At 39.5% G+C, this 21834-nt stretch overlaps 2 protein-coding genes across 2 annotated transcripts in view; both read left to right on the top strand.

The window, feature by feature from the left end:
- Positions 1-12457: 12457 nt before the first annotated feature.
- LOC146711373 (uncharacterized) overlaps positions 12458-21834 on the top strand; it is a 72420-nt gene continuing 63043 nt past the window's right edge. The window contains exon 1 of the mRNA XM_085454216.1: positions 12458-12504. The gene's annotated coding sequence lies outside the window, so the exon portion shown is untranslated. The remainder of the gene's footprint in view (positions 12505-21834) is intronic.
- Positions 16828-21088, top strand: LOC146711376 (nuclear GTPase SLIP-GC-like). The gene is made up of 10 exons (XM_085454215.1): positions 16828-16916; positions 17006-17093; positions 17179-17300; positions 18780-18956; positions 19046-19200; positions 19310-19427; positions 19522-19630; positions 19696-19826; positions 19963-20044; positions 20148-21088. The coding sequence occupies exons 3-10, from the start codon at positions 17199-17201 to the stop codon at positions 20210-20212; spliced, it is 939 nt and encodes a 312-aa protein (XP_085310341.1). The 5' UTR covers positions 16828-16916; positions 17006-17093; positions 17179-17198; the 3' UTR covers positions 20213-21088.

The following is a 21834-nucleotide window of genomic DNA, read 5'->3' as shown; positions in this document are numbered from 1 at the left end:
TGCTGCAGTGAACGCATCAATTCACACAATATTACAGAAATACTTTTTATATAAATGTCTTATATTGTTTCTTGGTCCCATCAATTTCTTATTCTTCAGTCATTTCTGAAACAAAGTCCACACTGAATGCCTGCTGTGCATCTGTGGTTGTGTGAAGCTACATTAATGTAACAGCATGCCAGAGTGTAAACACAGATCTTTGTCTATACGTTGAAACAAGGTTGTGCCTGAAAATTGCTACTTTTATGTGACATTTTATGTGAATATGTGACAAATGATGTTAGAATTATAATTAATTATAGAAAAAACAGTTTAAACCTTGGTGGGCAATGAGCTTAGAAGGATTATCTAGAAAATGACTTCAGGAAATGGTCGTGTTATAAAGTTGTTTTACAATCTGGACCAGTACAGACTTGCTCCTGACAGTTAAACTGTCCTGGGGGCACAAACCGTTTGTCCTTGGCTTGGTTTCAAGACTCTAGGAAAGGAATGCTGAATGTACAGTGGGGCAAAAAAGTATTTAGTCAGCCACCGATTGTGCAAGTTCCCCCACTTAAAATGATGACAGAGGTCAGTAATTTGCACCAGAGGTACACTTCAACTGTGAGAGACAGAATGTGAAGAAAAAATCCATGAATTCACATGGTAGGATTTGTAAAGGATTTATTCGTAAATCAGGGTGGAAAATAAGTATTTGGTCACCTCAAACAAGGAAAATCTCTGGCTCTCACAGACCTGTAACGTCTTCTGTAAGAAGCTTTTCTGTCCCCCACTCGTTACCTGTATGAATGGCACCTGTTTGAACTCATCATCTGTATAAAAGACACCTGTCCACAGCCTCAAACAGTCAGACTCCAAACTCCGCCATGGCCAAGACCAAAGAGCTTTCGAAGGACACCAGGAAAAGTATTGTAGACCTGCACCAGACTGGGAAGAGTGAATCTACAATAGGCAAGCAGCTTGGTGTGAAAAAATCAACAGTGGGAGCAATCATCAGAAAATGGAAGACATACAAGACCACTGATAATCTCCCTCGATCTGGGGCTCCACGCAAGATCTCATCCCGCGGGGTCAAAATGATCATGAGAACGGTGAGCAAAGATCCCAGAACCACACGGGGGGACCTGGTGAATGACCTGCAGAGAGCTGGGACCAAAGTAACAAAGGTCACCATCAGTAACACACAACAACGGCAGGGAATCAAATCCCGCAGTGCCAGACGTGTTCCGCTGCTGAAGCCAGTGCATGTCCAGGCCCGTCTGAAGTTTGCCAGAGAGCACATGGATGATACAGCAGAGGATTGGGAGAATGTCATGTGGTCAGATGAAACCAAAGTAGAACTTTTTGGTATAAACTCAACTCGTCGTGTTTGGAGGACGAAGAATACTGAGTTGCATCCCAAGAACACCATACCTACTGTGAAGCATGGGGGTGGAAACATCATGCTATGGGGCTGTTTTTCTGCCAAGGGGACAGGACGACTGATCCGCGTTAAGGACAGAATGAATGGGGCCATGTATCGTGAGATTTTGAGCCAAAACCTCCTTCCATCAGTGAGAACTTTGAAGATGAGACGAGGCTGGGTCTTCCAACATGACAATGATCCAAAACACACCGCCCGGGCAACAAAGGAGTGGCTCCGTAAGAAGCATTTGAAAGTCCTGGAGTGGCCTAGCCAGTCTCCAGACCTCAACCCCATAGAAAATCTGTGGCGGGAGTTGAAAGTCCGTGTTGCTCGGCGACAGCCCCAAAACATCACTGCTCTCGAGAAGATCTGCATGGAGGAATGGGCCAAAATACCAGCTACTGTGTGTGCAAACCTGGTAAAGACCTATAGTAAACGTTTGACCTCTGTTATTGCCAACAAAGGTTATGTTACAAAGTATTGAGTTGTATTTTTGTTATTGACCAAATACTTATTTTCCACCCTGATTTACGAATAAATTCTTTACAAATCCTACCATGTGAATTCATGGATTTTTTTTTCACATTCTGTCTCTCACAGTTGAAGTGTACCTCTGGTGCAAATTACTGACCTCTGTCATCATTTTAGGTGGGGGAACTTGCACAATCGGTGGCTGACTAAATACTTTTTTGCCCCACTGTATGTAAATAACCTCTGGAGAATATAATCTGGAAATTGCATAAAGGGAAACACAAAATGAACCAAAAAGTAATAACATCCCACAGCCGTGTTTCACACCTGTTGGTAGTGGGGCATTTTGGCTTCTGCTGCATCTTTTTAGTCTGTGCTGGAGATTCACCAACCCTAAAGAAGTCCAAATACACCACTGATCACTGGATCTCAACAGCATTAATGCAAAACATGTGTTTCTATTTCTTGTCTTACTTCTTTTTCCTGTCCAGAGACCGATGTGTGGCAGCAGAAAGGGCCACTCTCTCTTTGGGGCACTTAGCTTTCTCCTGTAGGAGTGAATGTAGTTTATAGTTTATGAAAAAATAATCAGAATACTGAAGATGTCAGAGATTGTATCTTTTTTCCTTTTCATAAGTCATTAAAACCAAGTACTAAAACACTTTGATATGACTCAGAGAACTGAAAACTCAGCATAGATAAAGAAGGAACAATGTACAAATTGGTAACTATAGCCCAAAAGGCTGATTGTGTTCATCTGCGCGTAGTGTTTTCAGTGAGACAAATGTTTTGTCACTCATCCAAGTGACTTCTTCAGTCTCAACAGACTGCAGGTTTTCCCAAACAGTACATTTGGGATTTACTTACCTTGATGATTAAGCATGCATCTGGTAGTTAAAGCCCTTGAAGAAAAAAAAATGCAATGAATAAATCATACACACTTAAATATTGTATTTTGACCACAACTAAATTGTCTGACTGTCTGTATAAAACTGAACTTACAGCTATAAGCAGTTGATATTAAATATATGCATCACTAAAACATGACAGATAACAAAGCCAGAGTAATTAGGCACACAACTGTTTTTAAGTGTTTTCAATTTAGCTTCTTTTGACTTACATTTAACTATAGCTACTTATTTTTTCCTTCATTGACAATCAGCTGTTGACACAAATTATTTTGGCGAGTGGCAACAGTCAAACCAACAGCACTGTGATGTTTTTGTTCGTGAATATGTAGACACGCTGGTGCGAATGTCTTACTATACAGGCTGGTTCTTTAGATACAAGGGGAGAGTGCGCGAGTCAGAAACCCAGGGCACATAGATGATGTAAGTCTCATCAGAAACAGCTTATTTCCAAACCAGGGAGGAAGAATGAAAAACAATTCTAAAAACAAGCAATAAAATGTTGTCATGGTACTAAAATCCCCAGAAATAAATAATCCCAATTTCAAAAAAACATATAAAACACAATGTTCTATGCTCGCTAAACTCCCACCCTGTCCCACAATGTAACTGTCCCACAACAAAGGATAAATGTTTGTTAGGTGTTCACAAGCAGGACCGAAATTCCTCCTTCAGAGCAGGGTCCAGACCAGCCTCGTCCCAGGCAGAAGAGGAGAACCCTCCTATCCCCATCTCATCCTGGAGTCCATTGCTCCACCGCGGCTCCCCTCACATCATCACACTGTAAACAAAAAAACAGGGGCCAGAACCCTTCTCCCAGAAGCTGGCCTGGCTAATAGCCATGGTGACCCTCTCACAATACGGCTCTACTCGGTGAGCAACAGTTCATTCATGTGAATTTTCAAAGCTAATTCAAGGACCATCGTGTGGTTAGCAGCATTGACTAAAGTCTTAGTGGTGAAAGGTTTGCATTAAAAGAGTAAAAACTCCAGTTAGGGCATGACTTTAAATACATTAAAGGCAGGGTGCGTCTGAAGACTGCTGCATTTATGAATATGTGACTGAAATAATGTTAGAACTGTAATTAATTATCTATAAAAAACAAAAAATGTTTAAAGTTTTGCGGACACTGAGCTAAGAAAGAATGACTACAATGTTTACTGGTACTATACTGGTACAATAATTACTGGACAAGTACAAACTTGCCCCTTACAATTAATGTAACAGCATGCCAGTGTGTAAACAAAGATCTTTATTTATACGTCGAAAGCAGGTTGTGTCTGAAGACTGCTACTTTTATTAATATGTGACAAATTATGTTATAATTATAATTAATTATAATAAAAAATATTGAAACCTCGGTGGACAATGTACTGAGAAAGAATGACTTCAGGCAATGGGTGTGTTATAATCAGTGTTGGGTAAGTTACTTTAAAATAGTAACTTAGTTACATTACTAGTTACTTCTCTCAAAAGTAACTCAGTTACTTCAAGTTACTCGTTACTTTCAAAGTAACTAGTTACTAGGGAAAGTAACTTTGGTTTTACTCAGAATTCTCTTGTTAATGTGTTGCTTCCATAACTTTGCCAGTCTTCTAGCTTGCTTACTTGCCACAAGTGCACTGTGCCACCTACCAATAGAAAGGAAAAGATAATGTGCATATTTCCACGAGAGAAATCCCACGCCTGGACCGTCATTGACTGCTGCCATGATTCTAGCCTACGTCACAGCGTCATGTGCGTCTTTTACATCCAACACAAAAACTGCAGTCGTGGTGCTTTCGATTGTACTCAGAACTCGGAAATTCTGCCTTCTGAATAGGAAGATGTAGGCAACACCAGACTGCAGATGAGCTGCATACAGGGCTGGACTGGGACAGAAAATTGGCCCGGGCATTTTGACTAGAGACTGGCCCACCATTATAGGAAAAATCATAAAGCCTTTGAATGAAAATAAACGCTGTTGTGACAGTGATTTACACTGTTCTGATGGTATATATGCATCAATCTATCAATCGTTTGTTGTAAGATTCAGATAATTATTTTTTACAAGCTAGACATTTTAAATGAGAATAAGAAAGAAAAGTATTTCTTTGTGCCCCCCTCTCCCTGTTAATGCCCTACCTGCCCCCCTGGCAAAACTTTGCTAGACCCGCCCCTGCACAGTTACCAGCTGTCAGCTACTTAGAAAAGGATCCTGGTGTTATTTGTCTCTCAGAAACAGTTCATAACTTCCCTTCAACTCATTCATGTCACCTAAAAGGTGAACCTGTTTCTCCATCACAGCTCTGATGATCCAGTAAGGACATCTCCTGGTTTCATCTTCATGTTTCCCTCTCACCAGATAACCAAACCATATCATGACCAGCAGGTTTACAGCTGTGGCTCCAGCAAACATCAGCTGATACTAGAAATTAATATTAAATAAATTCTAACAATAGCTGATCAAGCTTAAACGTGCTGCTGTTGTTTAGCGCGACATCCGCTGGTTTCCTCTTTCGGCGCAAAGTGAGCGATAAACAAACAAGAGAGAAAAGCCGATCAGCTGATCACTGATCAGTTTTCATGATTGAAACGGGAGAGGGAGGGGAGAGAATGAAAGAAGAAGAGACAGCTGTGCAGCGTAAAGACACAGAATAACTCCAGCTTTGTGCCTTTTTCATTGTAGCTGAATTAGGGGACAAACTGTTCCTTTTCACCTCAATAAGAAACGCGTAATATTTTCTCTGAATACCAGACGGGACGGTTGGCAACTCTAATAACTTATGAACAAAATAAAGTTCAACATCAGTAACATAGCACCCACCCAGCTGTATAGAAACTCCGTCATGCTAGCTAGCACGCAGTACGAAAAAGTCAGCACAACGAAAATAAACTCCAACTAAACTTGGTTCATATATGACCCAGAGAGACTGCAGGTTATAACTTCTTACCTGAAGTTCAGTTCACACTTGGACCGGCGGCCGCCTCGGGTCTCTTTTCCTCCTGCCTCCCTTTTCCTTCATCCACCTGCTGGCCTCCACCACTTGCTAATGTTACTGAATCTGTGGAAGCGCCGCGACAGCCACCACACGAAGTAACGAGTAACGACCCTATCTAAATCCCAGTAACGACTAACGCGTTCCTGATTTTGGCATAATAACTAGTTACCGTGCTCGTTACCACAATAATAACGTAGTTACTGTAACTGTACTGTAACTGTTAGTCCCAACACTGGTTATAATAGATGTTTTACAATCTGTACCGGTACAGACTTGCTCCTGACGGTTAAGCTGTCCTGAGGCACAAACATGTTGTCTTTGGCTTGGCTTCAAGACTCTAGGAAAGAAGTAATGAATGTATGTAAATAACTTTTGAGGACGATCATTTAGAAATAACATCAAGTGAAATTTAGAATCAATTAAAAAGTAATAATGAAGTAATATCGTATTTGTTGGTAGTGGGGCATTTTGGCTTCTGCTGCATCTTCCTAGTCTGTGCTGGAGACTCACCAACTCCAGTACCACATACACCACTAATCACTCGATCTAAAAAGCATTGCCATAAAAACATGTGTTTCCCTTTAATTTCTTACTTCTTTTTCCTGTCCAGAGACCTCTGTGTGGCAGCAGAAAGAGCCACTCTCTCTTTGGGGTACTTAGCTTTCTCCTGGAGGAGCGAATATAGTTTATGTCTGTGGGGGTTCTCAGCCATCCAGGTCATCGTAGTCTAAGGACCTTGGAAAGAAAAGTGTCTGGACTTGAAGATGTTTCACCTCTCATTCCTGGGTCAAATGGTGGAGAGTCCCAGATTCAAGCCCTATTGGAGTATCCCCTAAGATGGACATGGACCCCCTATTGATCCTCTACCTAATCACATGAGCCAAGGTGTGAAAACAGGTGTTGGTCACAATCAGCCAAAGTTTCGGGTGAACTCATTGTGAAACCAAGCCCCACCCTATCATGTGATCTCCTGAGGTCAGAAGAACCAGGATGTGCATAGGCACGGGATCTAGAAACTGGATCATAGATGGCAGACAATTGGTGTCGTAAGCCACCGCCTCTGTTCAAAGAGGGTAAACAGAGGGTAAAGCAGAGGGTAAACAGAGGCGGTGGCTTACGACACGGTCTACAATTGTCTGCCATCTATGATCCAGTTTTGATTCCCTTTACACCCATGTAAAGGGTCTACACTCCCATTGGTCTTAAATCTGGGACTCTGAAGAAGCTTCTCGGATGAGAGGTGAAATGTCTTCAAGCAACTTAAAGAAGTCCAGACGCTTTTCTTTCTAAGCTCCTTAGACTTTATAATTTATGAGAACATATTCATAATACTGAAAAAAGTCTTAGATTGTCAAAAATGAATATCTTATCTGACGATTGCTTTGGTGAAAAGGTGCTATATATTACAAACAATTTATTAATAACAACAAGATGACAGTGCTTTATAGACTGTTTTTGTGGAAGTGGAAAGGGCAAATTAACTCAAAGCCTTTTTCTAGAAGGATGTTAGGTGTAAATGTGTCTGTGAATGTCCTGTGACACTATTATCCCCTCTCTCTTTTAATAATGTCAAAGATAATAGTGTCTTTGACACTATTGGACCTACAGTTTTAACCATTATTAAAACCAGCCCAGCCGATCTTAACCATACCATAGTGAACCCATTTATCAAAAAAAACAAAACAAAACAAAACAAAACAAACAAATCTCAATGCAACAGTGTTCTCAAATTTTAAACCAATCTCTAAACTCTCCTTCCTGTCCAAAATCCTGTCTTCCTTCAGTTCCAGGCTCTACTGGAAATTAACGATATCTCAGAAACATTTCAGTCTGGTTTCAAAGCGAAACATTACGAAAGCGTAGAGCTCCCACCCAGGCAAAAGAAAAATAGAGCTATATCACATGTAATGTGAAAACTTTATTGTTCTCACAATATACTTTTCACATTTGAACAACATAATATCATTTTATTACAATATACATTATATACAATATACATTATAACAAAAAATTTTTTACAAAAAAACAAGTAGAGGTGACACGGGCTGTGAGATTGAAACACAGGCATTAGAGCCTCTAAATGTGTGTTTAGTTTGGGTTTCCACTGGCGTGGAATTACCAAAAACAGAGAGAGCATAGGCTAACATATGAAATGGGAAAAGACCGCTGTGTAATCCATTTATTTCAACAAAGTAACTGTATTCTGAATATCACCTTCTTAAATGGTAACTGTAACGGAATACAGTTACAGTTACTTTTTGTATTTTAAATACGTAACGCCGGTACATGTATTCCGTTACTCCCCAACACAATCTGCCCATGATCAGGTACCCTGCTGGGATAATAAGATGGCCTGGAGATAGAAGCCACTGACATCAAGACCAGGAAACTCCTAACCCTGCATGGAGGGTTTCACCCCAAGTCCAGCACCCTAAAGCCAGATGGATGCTAAGCAGAAAAAAGGAGGCCATGCCCTAGTGAGTGTCAAGCACCACAGTCCAGGATGAGACAACGATCATCCACAAATACATAAGGAAGATAGCCCCAACCAACTGCGTGCTCAGTGAATACCTAAGGGACCAGAAACCAGAGGAGGAAGAGCAGGAACCATCATGGAAGGACAGGCCCCTCCACAGTATGTACCACCGGCAGATAGAGGAAGTGGCTGACATCCAGAAATCCTGGCTGGACAAAGCTGGACTGAAAGACAGCAGAGAGCCACTAATCATAGCAGCACAGGAACAAGCTCTGAGCCCAAGATCCACAGAGGCTGGGGTCTTCCACACCAGGCAAGACCCCAGGTACAGGCTGTGTAAAGATGTCCCCGAGACAATCCAGCACATAACAGCAGGGTTCAAGATGCTAGCAGACAGGGCATACATGGAACAATAACCGGCATAGTGTACAGAAACATTTGTGCCAAATATGACCTGGAAGTCCAAAGGTCAAAATGGGAGATGCCTGGTGTGGCGGTGTAGTGTAAAGAAAACAAAATCAAAATTACCTTAAACTAAGTCACAATAAATTGTTTTGGGATGTCCAGTATAATTTTATAGTATGTGATCAGCTGATCTTCGCTGATCTGGGATTTACTCCTGATTGTGGATTTACACACTGGAATTCAACAAGATACAAGCAAATATTACATGAGCTATCAAGCAAATATAAAGGTGGATCATCAGCTTAAATTTAGATTGATGTCTGATACGTTGTTACATGGAAATTCACAGCAATGACAGCCAGTTAGACAAACTTCATCACAGAACTGCAAATTAACCAGCTTAGCCTGCACTAAACTGCATTAAACTATCTAGTATTTTCTTTTTTTTTTCTTTTTTTTTTTTTTGTATATAAAAAATTTAATTAACATTTCTTTTAAATTTAAGAAACACGAAACATTTCAAATGAGAGAGGAAGACAAGTATACAGAAGAGACGAAAATGACTAAGAAAACCCTAATTCCTTCTGTAACACCCATGTTTTTTTGTTGTTCGTCCTCCTTGTTTCTTATTACACATCACAACATAGCTCATGAATGTGTGTCCCTGTGACGCATTCTCAGTAGTACATTCATCATGTGTCTTCACTTCTAGCCTCCTCTGCACCCTGGTGACACACCCCTACTCCAAGGCCCTGCATGTGTGTATCTAGTATTTTCATAAAACCTCAGAATAAGTTATTCAGGAGGATGTTCTTCCTAAATACAATATTTGGATTAGGTTAAGATGGATTTAAAAATGATTAAAAATTAAGTTCTGGTTTTGCAGGTAAACGAAGACATTCTTTCTTCTTGTTGTTCTTTCATTGGGGGGAGGGGCAGGGATAGCTCAGTAGGTAAAGTGGTCGCCCCATGATCGGAAGGTCGGCGGTTCGAATCCACTTAACGGCTACCCTGAGGTACCCCTGAGCAAGGTACCGTCCCTACACACTGCTCCCCGGGCGCCTGCTTAGTGGGCTGCCCACTGCTTCACTGAGTGAATGGGTCAAATGCAGAGAAAAACAAGTAATTTCCCCATGGGGATCAATAAAGTATCCATTATTATTATTATTATTGTTAATTCAGATGACTGATCACCATTTGAACTGCCTGTGAGATGCTACTCCGCCTGCCTCGCCCCCCAAAAAAGTAATAATAATAATCTGAAACACCAGACCTATCCCGCTGGGCGGGAGCCCCACTTCCCTCCAGTTGTTTATTAAGCCTCTCTCGGCCCGAGAGTGAAGGAATGGACAAATACATAACTGAATCACTCACGACAGGCATCATCTGCTCTTCATCTTCCCCTGTGGTAGCATGGGATTTTTTTTTTTCAAAGGCAGTTGCTGAACATCAGGTTCACGTGAGGCAAATCCTCCATCACTTCTTGGAAAATAGGCTTTTTGTGAAGGGGGAGAAATGTGAATTCCATGTGAACTCTGTGGCTTTTTTGGGTCACATGATTGAGCAAGGGAATCTGAAACCTGATCCAGTAAAGGTACATGCAGTGGTGTAGTGGCCCGAACCCTCCGATCACCAGCAGCTTCAGCTTTTTTTTTACCGGCATTTTATCAGAGAGTTTAGTAAGATCACACTTCCACTCACCAGACTAACCTCACCAAAAGTTCCATGTCAGTGGGACAGAGCGGCTCAGCAAGCCTTCACTCAGCTGAAAGAGAGGTTTTCTACAGCTCCCATCCTACAGCAGTTTATTGTGGATGTGGATGCGTCTAACTCTGGGGTGCGGGCGGTCCTGTCTCAACAAAAGGATGACAAGCTCCACCTATGTGCCTTTTTCTCTCGCCAATTCTCCCCCACAACGTATAATTATTCAATTCAATTCAATTCAATTTTATTTATATAGCGCCAAATCACAACAAAAGTCGCCTCAAGGCGCTTCATAGATACAATATAATTATGACATCGGGGACTGGGAGCTGTTGGCTATTAAACTTTTATAGGAGGAATGGAGGCACTGGCTAGAGGGCCGCACAACCATTCATTGTATGGCCTGACCACAAAAACTTGGAATACTTTTGGTCATTCACACGTATCAACTCCAGGCAGGCCTGGTGGGCTTTGTTTTTCACCTGTTTTGACTTTTCTTTCACCTACAGACCAGGATCACGGAACGTGAAACCGGATGCGCTCTCCCAGCAGTTCAACACCACAGAGGAGGAGGAAGACCCCGAACTCATTCTCGCACCTTCCTACCTGGTCGGGGCCATCTTCTGGGAGACCAAAAATGCAATATACGCATTTCCAATATTTTCCATGTGTCCCAAGTCAAGCCTGTATGCTCCAGCCCGGTGTGCCCTCTTTCCAAGCCTTTGTTTTGGTTGTGCTCGCCCTCCCCCTCTCTTTCATCACTTCGTCTTCAGTGAAGGAGCGACTCTTCCAAGGTAACACGCTCTGAGTTTCAACAGCTGATAACCGAGAGCGAGGGGTGAGTGTGTCTTATGAAGCATGAGGGTCCACTGAGCTGTGTACCAGGGGGCGCTAATGTACCTTAATGTTGGTGAGCCAGGAGGGAGGGGGTGAGTCCGGAGTAATTCGCTTACTCTACGATTCAGCACAGCAAGGAAGGGGGTTAGTGAGTCCTGAGTGATTCGCTTATGCTACGATTCAGCACAGCAAGGGAGGGGGTGAGTAACTCAAATGTGCTGTTAGCATGTTAGCTGAGCGATGCTACAGTGAACCAAGGAGCTATTTTCTTGATGTGAGGTTTCTACTCAAGGTTTTTTCTTCCAGTTCAGAGCAGAAATGCTTTTGTTAAGAAACTGGCTGTTGTTTTTTTTCCCCCCACAATTTTAATTATAAGCTAGATATATTTCTACTAATGGAATTAGTTTGCTAACAGCAACAGGGATGAGTCAGTGAGTCAGTTGGGCTTGTGAATCATGATTCACGAGTCAGTAAAGTGATTCTCGAGTACTGAACGATTCGTTCACGAATCGAACATCACTACTAAACAACTGATGTAGTTACCTGATACCTAATACACATTTTACCTTAACACAGGGGTGGGGAGCGCCAGACCTCGAGAGCCGGTGTCCTGCAGGTTTTAGATATCACCCTGGGTCACCACATTTGAATCAAATGATTACTTCATTACCAGGCCTCTGGAGAACTAAAAGAAATGTTAAGGGTGTAATTTAGTCATTTAAATTAGCTGTGTTGGATCAAGTACAACTAAAACCTGCAGGACACCGGCTCTCAAGGCCTGGAGTTGCCTACCCCTGCCCTGACAGCTGGTGGTTGCCATTGATGGGGTGGTCACCAACTGTTCTCAAGGTCTGTGTCACTGGCACTGAATGAGGCTGGAAAGTTGACTCATGTAATCATGTTTATTAACAGGTAAGAATATGAAAGTTTTCCATTTTTTTAATCGCAGTTTGCTAAAGAACAAACTGTTTCTGTACAGTTGCGATGGCTTCCTGTATAAGTTCAGATATGCATACATGTGTAGTAATTTAATTTCAAATACGAAAGTCAAATATTTACATTTATCCTCAGGATTTGCCATCCATAAGTGAAAAAGGTGAGAAATATTTGTCTCATTCTCATATTATTACATCTGATGTATTTATTTTTATCATTTTTGCAGCATCTAAAATACACCGTGATCACAATTTTCAATCTTGAAAGATTTTTTTTTTATCCAATAAGGAAAGAGAAACTCAGATCATTTTCAGGGTGAGTCCAGCCAATGGCAACCACCTCCTAAACGACAATACAACTGTGCAGCAGGATCACAGTCAGGTATTTGAAAAGTACTAATATGCATTTTTTTTTTAATATAATAGCTATAGTATGAACTTGTAAAATCCACACTCTTTACTGTTTTTGAATATCAGTGGGCCACATTTTGCATTACACTGCTTCCTGTTTCCTACTAATTAGTTTTTAGTTTCACTTTGACAGAAAAAGAAATACTGTTTGAGGTCAAAGAGATAATGAGACATGTCAGTGAAGGACTACATGGCCGTGACAAGCTCAAACTTTTCCTAAAGTGAGTAATAAAGGTTTCCTTTTTTTTGTTGGACATTGTTCCAACCAGTTCCAAAAAAGTTAGGACAGTCTGTAAAATGAAAATAAAAACAATATTCATGAAATCTCTTACTCTAATATTTTATTGACAACAGAACACAAAAACATATCAAATTCCTAAGCTGAGAAAATGCACCATTTTAAGAAGTAATTGGGTAATTTTGTGTTTGATGTCACCATGTCTCAGAAAGGTTAGGAAGGCAAATTAAAAAAAAAATCTAGAAAGTAAGTGTTTGCAAAAAGAAACAGTTGGAGGAACATTTTGCTGTAATTTGGTATAAAGATTTAAACTCTGTCAGAGCTCAACATGGAGCTGTGATTCAGTTCATTCCATTGTTAAGGTGAATTGTACCAGAATCCATCATTTCACACTTCAGAGGTGATCAGTAGCTTTTGAATACTGATTAATATTTCATGTTTTTCCACACATGTAGTCTTCAGAGACGTGAAATTATAAATATCAAGTCTAAACATTGTAATAGTTTTTTTTTAAAACAAATTTTCAAAAAGAAATCTCAATCATCCAGGTAAGTAGATCCCATTGGTTGATCAGTGGTTGTTGATAAATGGTCATGACAATTTGCATATTAATGATTAAGGAAGTGACCTCACAGCCCATTGTTCATTCAGTGGGCTAGTTTATAAGGCTGAGGAAACCTGCAGTCAGCTGAAACTGAAGAAGTCACTTGGATTAGTGATGAAACGTTTCTCCCACTGAAAACGCCAAGTCCAGATGAACAGAATCAACCTTTTGGAAATCTTTCTGATTTTGCCACATTTTAAGTTTAATGTTCCTAAGAATGGGTGAGTTAATCCATATTTAAACTCTTTCAACAGGGATAAAATCAAGGATTTGGAGACAGAAAAGAGACACCTGGTTGGTGTCTTTGGTAAAACTGGGGCTGGAAAGAGCGCTTTAATCAATGCCGTCATAAATAAGGAGGGCCTGTTGCCTTCTGGAAGTGTCAGTGCATGTACCTCAGTAATGATAAAGGTGGAGGCTACCAATGGATCAAAGTATGAGGCACACATCGAGTTCATTACAAAAAAGGTAGAATGAAATATGAATATGATGATTCTTAAAGAAAATTTATGTGTTACAATCTAGCTGCAAAAACTGCTTTACTAAAATTAAGATGTTTTTTTGGGTTTTTTTTGAAGGATTGGGAAGATGAGGTGCGATCACTAAGACAGGTTTTTGAAGACAACCACGACCATGACGACGATGATGATGACGATGACGATGACGATGATGATGATGATGATGATCTATTTGACCCTAATGGAAAGTTATCAGCGCTGTATGGAGAAGGTTGGGGGAAAAAATCCACTCTCAGCCTCATGGAGAAAGGATATTTCGTGGATATTCCAGAGTTTCTAAATTCCGAAATAAAAATTTTGAAAAGTGACTCAGTAAGTGTGCAGTACTACAGACCAAAATAAAATTCACTTCTTCTTCTAGAACATAGGAATACTTGCAGTTTAAAACATACATTAGATTCAAGGAAGATCAGTGTGTGGCTTATGAACATCATATAGAGAGTAGTAGGAAGTCACTAAAGCAGCAGTTAGCTGCAATAAAGCTGCATCTTTTCAGTAGGAAGATGATGTCCATGCTATCTAATACCTCCCTATTTGGAAAGTGTAGACAGAGACAAAGCGCCGGTGAAGGAGATGTTGCAGCAGTCTATTGCTAAGATAAATGTTGGGAATATGTCTTTTTTTGTGTGTAGTTTTCTTTCTTTCTTTCTTTTTAGTGTGTAAGAATATTCAACATTGCTATCAATACATTTTTCAAGAAATGTGTTGATAGCATGTATTGCGATATTATTTCTTAGTTTGATTTCCTGTCTTCTTTTCATGCAGTTTTTACATTTTTTGTTATGAGCACATACATTATGGTAAATGGCCTGTATTTATATAGCGCTTTACTAGTCCCTAAGGACCCCAAAGCGCTTTACACATCCAGTCATCCACCCATTCACACACACATTCACACACTGGTGATGGCAAGCTACATTGTAGCCACAGCCACCCTGGGGCGCACTGACAGAGGCGAGGCTGCCGGACACTGGCGCCACCGGGCCCTCTGACCACCACCAGTAGGCAACGGGTGAAGTGTCTTGCCCAGGGACACAACGACCGAGACTGTCCAAGCCGGGGCTCGAACCGGCAACCTTCCGATTACAAGGCGAACTCCCAACTCTTGAGCCACGATCGCCCGTTAAATTAAATTGTCTTGTATTCATACTGTTATTATTTTGCAGGCTGAAGGGTTGTCTGAAGAATTGGTGAAATATACAAGAAGTGAGTCAAATGAGACAGAAGTAAAGAGGTGGTACTGGCCGCTTGTGAAGTGTGTGACTGTCAAAGTGCCAGACAATGATTTTCTTCATCACGTCACACTCGTGGACCTTCCTGGAAATGGTGACTCTAACAGAAGCAGAGATCAAATGTGGAAAGAGGTAATTCACTGAAGTCATGTCATCTTTCTTCGAAGCATCAGTTATTTATAATTTATATGCTTTTATTTCCTTTTTAGTTTGTTGCCAGTTGTTCAACTGTGTGGATTGTGACTGAAGTGAATCGGGCAGCCTCAGAAAAAAAAGCCTGGAAGATCCTGGAAGGTGCCAGTAGCCTGCTGGAAAATGGTGGCGAGTGTCAGCAAATTCATTTCATCTGCACTAAGTCAGATAATGAAAAACCAGATGATATGTAAGTCAAATATGCCAAAAGTTTGGCACAGATGCACACGGTGACAATATACTTCACTTTTTTTTTTTATTTTAAGAGTGAGGATGTCCATTACAACAGAAGCTAAATTCTCCCATTGTAGTAGGCCACTCTTTCAGAAAAATGACAAATTAATTTAAGAACTATTATGTATCATTTTAGAGGTATGCTAATATTACTGTTAGAGTGAATTGTTGAATGTTGCCATTTTTATCCTTGTCATCTCTACAAAAGGAATTCCACTGTCCCCCTCCCCAGATTTTCAAGGTTCTGGGTGGGGGGCTGTAGTCTTTTATTATAGACACATCCTTGTGAGGGTTTCTTTTGATGTAAGCTTCCTGCCCAGCAGGAGGTCTCTCTCTCTCACACACACACACACACACACACACACACACACACACACACACACACACACACACACACACACACACACACATATTCTTACTTACATACAGAAGTTCACACATATACATACAATGCCTTGTCTTGGAACCATGTGGGCGTTGCTGTGCTGTGATGTGTTTTGTGTGAACCGTTTCTCAATAAAAGGCAGCGGGAGGAGGCCGGATTTGGGGTCATTTTCGTGGTGGACACAGACGAGGCCTCCCTTGCAAGGAAAATCGATCGATCGCTGACTGTCTTGTTTTCTTCATGATGAATAAGTCTCTAGAACTAGCGGGGCTTGTGGAAACACAGACCCAACAATTACTTCTTTTTATCTAATACAACATTATTAGACATTATTAATATTACATTCTATCAGATATAACTCCTAATATCATGATATATGATGAATATTATTCTTAAAAATATGTTTACAATTATAAATTTAAAAATTTCTGTATATCTGTTTTAATAAGTTTCTAATTAGATAAATACTGTGGTGACTATTTAATTAACAAAGTCTGCAGACACAGTTGGCTACAATCAACACTCTTTATTATCATATGCATGAGAGAGTACACACAACAAGGCTCCGTTATGCAGTCCCTGAAACAGAAGTGGAGCTCTTGCTCCTTTATGTATTCTCAAGAAAATGCAGGAAGTTACAAACTGATCATACCACACATCACGCAGCTCGCTATGAAACCTAACTGAACAATGGGTATGTTGTTGGGTGCTCTTGGCATTATCAGCACCTGCAAAGGGAGTTGTGTTCTTCAACTACTGAGGCTGAAATAAGTTCATCTAGTTTTAGACTGTTCGGTGGAAGTTTCCATTACGGTGCCACAACTATGCACATAAATGCTTACACCTTAAATGAGAATAATCTGAATTTTGCATTACAGTAACAATAAAATAATTTTGCATCCAATTTTTATTTCCTTTCTAAAAGAAACAAAGTCAAGAATGCAGTGAAGAATGAATTCAAAAAGCGGAAATTAATTAAGGTACATTTTTAATCTGACAGCAAAATCTAAAACAAATATCTTCTAAAACTGCCTGAAAAGTAAAAACTGACTAACAAAAATGTTCTCAGGATCACTTCAGTGAGGATAGTTTCCAAGTCTTCACAGTGAGCTCCAAAGAGTTCCACAAAGGGGAGAATGTAAATCCAGATGTCAATGGTAGGTTAAGTCACTTTATGAATGAACATACAGCGACAGAAAATTTATTGCTCAGATTTATATTTCTTTTCAATTTTTTTTACAGAAATACCAAAACTTAAGGAAATGTTGAAAAATCTGAATGACGCTCATTCAGAGACATTAAACTATGTGTCTGGAGCTCATGGGATTCTGTCTTTGATTCAAGGAGCCAGAAGCAGAGAAGTGGTGAGATCAGGCAATAAAGCCTCATTCTTCTTAAAGGTCATAAAATAAAAATGTTCATAGCCACTAATGTGTATTAATGTATTGTAAGGTATCCTCACATTCACTGAAAATGTGGGATGCTGGACATCATAAATCTATGTGATAATTTATTAATAGTGACTGAATACTGCTGGAGAAACTGTGGGGAAAACATGGCAGATCATTTTCATATATTTTGGAAATGCCCAATAATCCAACCATACTGGAGTGAAGTGGTCGAATCAATTTACTTGGTGACTGGTCTCAAATTAAATTTGGATTTCTGTACTGTGTATTTGGGCGATATCCCATCAGCAGCCTCCTTAAAGGACAAATATTTGATAAACATCCTGTTGGGAGCGGGCAAAAAAGCGCTTACCAGGAGGTGGCTGGAGAAAGAGCCCCCAACAAAGAAAGACTCGATAGGAATAATGGAGGAAATATATAGAATGGAAAAACTTACTTTTTTTTTTTTTTAACTACCTCAAAATGGACCAATTTCATAAAAACTGGAGGAAGTGGGAGAGATTTGTTGAAGGTAATGTGGGATGAGGGGTGGTGGGTTATATAAGAGCTTAACTAAGTATTTTCACACAACTACTGGAAGAAGGAAGGTCTGCTAAGGACGTGGTCACGGTTTTTTATAAGGTAGCTCATAAAAGAGATTGGAAATACCCTTCCGAATATCATCAGGGATGGACTGTAAAGTGCTGCGTGGACAATAGCAAAAACCTGACGACATGGGACCTGTAAAGAGGTGGAGGGGAGCTCCCCCAGACCGGGCAGATCTGTGGGTTTCACTGTGCCATTATGTTATTGTCAGTGCGTATTATGTTTGTTTGGTTGATTGTTTTTCTGGGGATTTTTTTGTGTTTTTTTTGTGGGGTTTTTTTGCTGTTTTTGTTTTCTTCATGTGGGTGACTGTCATAATTACAAAACTTTCAATAAAAAAAAGAATAGGGACTGAATAAGGAGAGATAATTTGGAAGAACTGAATAGTATTTATTGAGAAACAGAATTTGATGAAATATTTATTTACCAATTAGACTCCAGTCAACCAATGAGGGCACAGAAATGATGGGAGTTAGGACAGGACCCCAAGAGTCTAGTTTCTTGGCGTAGTGAAGATGGTAGTTTGGATTGGGCTCTGAGTTAAGGTTGAGGTGAAGATGGACAGGAGGCGAGTTGCATGAATGAAAGTCTGAAAGGCAGAATGACAGAAGAGCAGATAAAAGCACAGAGAACAGAAGCTGATTGGCCTGCAGAAGGCAAAAAAATGATTGGACTAGAGTAATGAGGTCAATAGTGTGGGAAAATAGAACTGATATAAAGAATAGACAGAGGCAGACGAATGATGACAGACTTATCTGACTGAACTTATCCAAAACCTAATTCTCTAAAATGAGTAAAGAACAATGTTTTGTTTTACTGCTTTAAGTAATGATCTTTCTTTTATTTCAGGTTGAACAACAAAATGATCTGTATGACCTCCTTGAGGGAAAATTAAGCGTCCAACTTAATGATGTTAGAAAAGCAATTGAAAAAATTACAAAAGCTTTTGAACAACGCCTAAGTGAGGGGGTTGAAAAATCTCTACATTTATGTGAAAAAAACCTGAAGTCCTTCTTATACCCCAGTGTATGTATTTTAATTACAGTTAGATCAAAACCTCAGTACACTTTGTAACCATGTGTTTAAAAAATGAAATAGAAATTGTTTTGTTTCAGAAAACGAGTGGCGGAGCTTTTCACATGACGCTAAAGTATGCAGTTAGGAATGATGGCGTCCAGAAACCAAAAAAAGGGAAACAAAAAGACCTCAACATGATATTAGCGTCTTGTTTGACTGAAAGCATTGATGAAAAATTCAGAAAGACCTTCCCGTGAGAATAATCTAATTCTGAACAGCACCAATATGTACAACAATACATGTATACAAATCGCACTGTATTATAAGCTTGCTAACACTGCCATTATTTTTGCCACATTCAGAAACAACCTAAAATGTGGAAATTTCAATGGGGCCATTGATGCGTTTTCACTCAGCACTGATTCATTGATTGAAAAGTACAAAAATGTCGAACTGCAACTGACATTTCTGAAGACAGAGGTAAAAGAACTTCCCTAATCATTGACTTGTTAGCTTATCTGTTATTAGAAAATCATCTTTTCAATAATGTTAATCCATATTTCATGTTTCTAAGGAAAAAAAAGTGAAGACAAAGCTCAACAAAACCATCCTCGCAAAAAAGAAATTCATCTACAACAGTTTGACAGAGACAATCAAGAATAACATGAAAGAATGCTATAAAGGTAAGAAAGATATGAATTAAGGTATTTCTATTCAACTGTGCATGACAATTGTTGTGTCCTTGTAGAAGCAGCAGCATTTACAGGAAAAGGCACCCTGAAGAGGATGAGGGACACTATTGAGAGACATGTGGAGTCAAAGAAGTACATGTTTGAAGATACAAAAAATGTCATGTTGAAGCAGTTGAACGATTTGAAGGTTTGTTACGTATGTACAAAAATGCCCAATCAGTCTTGAAGCACATATCAAACCAAAAGTTTGTCTCTTGTCCAGTTATTTTTGGATTCAATAGTTGCCTCTGTAAAAAGTAACAAAGTTTTTGATGATAAATTAGGAAACTGTCCTGACGACACTGGAGGAAACCATGAAGAAATCCATTAAACACTCACTCAAGACTGAGGCCTGCTTACTGCCAGGTAAACAAAAATATATAGTAAAGTATTTATGTTAGCATTAGGAATCCTCTCAATACAAATGGTAACAATACAAGTATAATAAATACAAATGCTTTGTTTTTAGATGTTTCAGAACATCTTGAGGTGGTGAAGAAACATTATGATGAACTTTATGGTGGTCAAGATTAAAAAAATAACCATACTGGGTAAATATTGAAATCTCACAAATTGTTCTGAGGGCTTTGATCATGAACTCTTTGTGCTGATTATGTTATGTGAAGGCTGATGTGCAGGCAGGAATGGTGGCAAGAAGGACCCAATGTGCAGACACTCTGAGACAAACTTAAACTCAACTTTATTGCTGGATAGCAAAAAAGAACAAAAAAAACTAACTAAACTGGAAAACATGACCTAAGCATAAACAAGCAGAACACACAGCATAGTAGATTGCAAACAGGAAAACACAGGGCTTAAATACACAGAGGGAGCAATCAGGGGATTAGAGACAGAAGGGAAACACAGCTGGGGCAAATCAGGGCTAACGAGACAGGGGAAGCAAAACCTGATACATTAACCTGAGACACGGACTTCAAAGTAAAACAGGAAACATAACACAGAGACACAACGCAGACTTGACAAGGGGATACAGCAGACAGGGGAGACAGAGCAACTAAGGAACACAGAAAGCAGAACTCTAACAAAGAAACCAAAAGACTAGGTGTAAGTAAAGTTGTAGGAAATCAGCAGCTACTTCAGTCATCTCCCTGCCATTTTGCTCTTTCTGGCTTTGGAATTATTTGTCAATATATTACAGTTTGAGGTTAGGTTCAGGGTTGTTTTATTGTTGTTATTTTAGGTGTTTAACATTTTAAGCATTTCTGTGCATATTGTTGAATTCCTGCTTTGATTTTTGTCTTGATTAATTATCTCGGGTTTCCTCCCCTGATAATGCTTTTCTGTATTTTCATCCTGAAACAGTTCATTCATGTTTAGCATTTACTTTCATGTTTCCTGTAATCTTATTTCAGTAATGTCGTTATAAAAGCTGACTGATTTTTAAAAATGCTCGGGAAAGGTACTTCAGTGCTTCCTTTTTTTACCTCCTTCAGTATACAGGATTAGGATACACTGAACCCTCCTTTGTGAAATAAAGATATTTACATCTCATAATTTATAGTGACAGACAGTTGTTGAAGAACTAGGTTATAAAAACTAAGCTTGTGGCATAGAGCATTTAAATGTTAATTATAAGTGTTCTTTTCATTTTTATATTTTTTATTTTGGCATAACAAACTGTTAGAGCCACACATATGTTTTGATTATTATACTGCTATAATAATATCTCCTCCTCGACAAGGATTTATAGAGCTCTCTTGACAATTTATCAATTAATAAAGCTCACTAGTGGTCAGATTGTTTATTTTGCTTCCTGTTGGAGTCACACATCTGGATTTTTACTCCTCCACATTGTGATGCAGCTTTTATAATATTTAGTTTTCTTGCTTCCTTATGTGTACTGATTCTAAAAGAATGCATGTATTTGATATTGTATACTGTTCAATAAATCCAAAGTGCAAGCAAATTTTTTATTTTTTACATAAGATTTTTTTACCCTAAAGCCATTAAAAATTTGCATTGCAGGACCAACATGTCGTGGTGTGAAAAAGTGTTCCCCCTTCCCGATTTCTTACTTTTTTGTGTTTGTCACCCTTCAGTGTTTCAGAACAGCAAACAAATAAAAACATTAGACAAAAAAATAATACAAGTAAACACAAAATGGAGTTTCTAAATGAAGGTCCCAAAAGGTGAAT

The sequence above is a fragment of the Copadichromis virginalis genome, linkage group LG4, assembly GCF_057382275.1.
Source record: "Copadichromis virginalis isolate Kocher_CV1m ecotype Utaka linkage group LG4, C_Virginalis_male_GT1.1, whole genome shotgun sequence".
NCBI classification, from domain to species: domain Eukaryota; kingdom Metazoa; phylum Chordata; class Actinopteri; order Cichliformes; family Cichlidae; genus Copadichromis; species Copadichromis virginalis.
Note: the sequence above shows the minus strand (reverse complement) of the source record. Positions and strands in the feature narration are given on the sequence as shown.

Coding starts and splice junctions, on each gene's coding strand:
- LOC146711376 (XM_085454215.1), top strand. CDS start 17,199: ATGTTGAAAAATCTGAATGACGCTCATTCAGAGACATTAAACTATGTG. Junction 18,957..19,045: donor AGTCCTTCTTATACCCCAGT/GTATGTATTTTA, acceptor GTTTTGTTTCAG/AAAACGAGTGGCGGAGCTTT. Junction 20,045..20,147: donor TGAGGCCTGCTTACTGCCAG/GTAAACAAAAAT, acceptor CTTTGTTTTTAG/ATGTTTCAGAACATCTTGAG.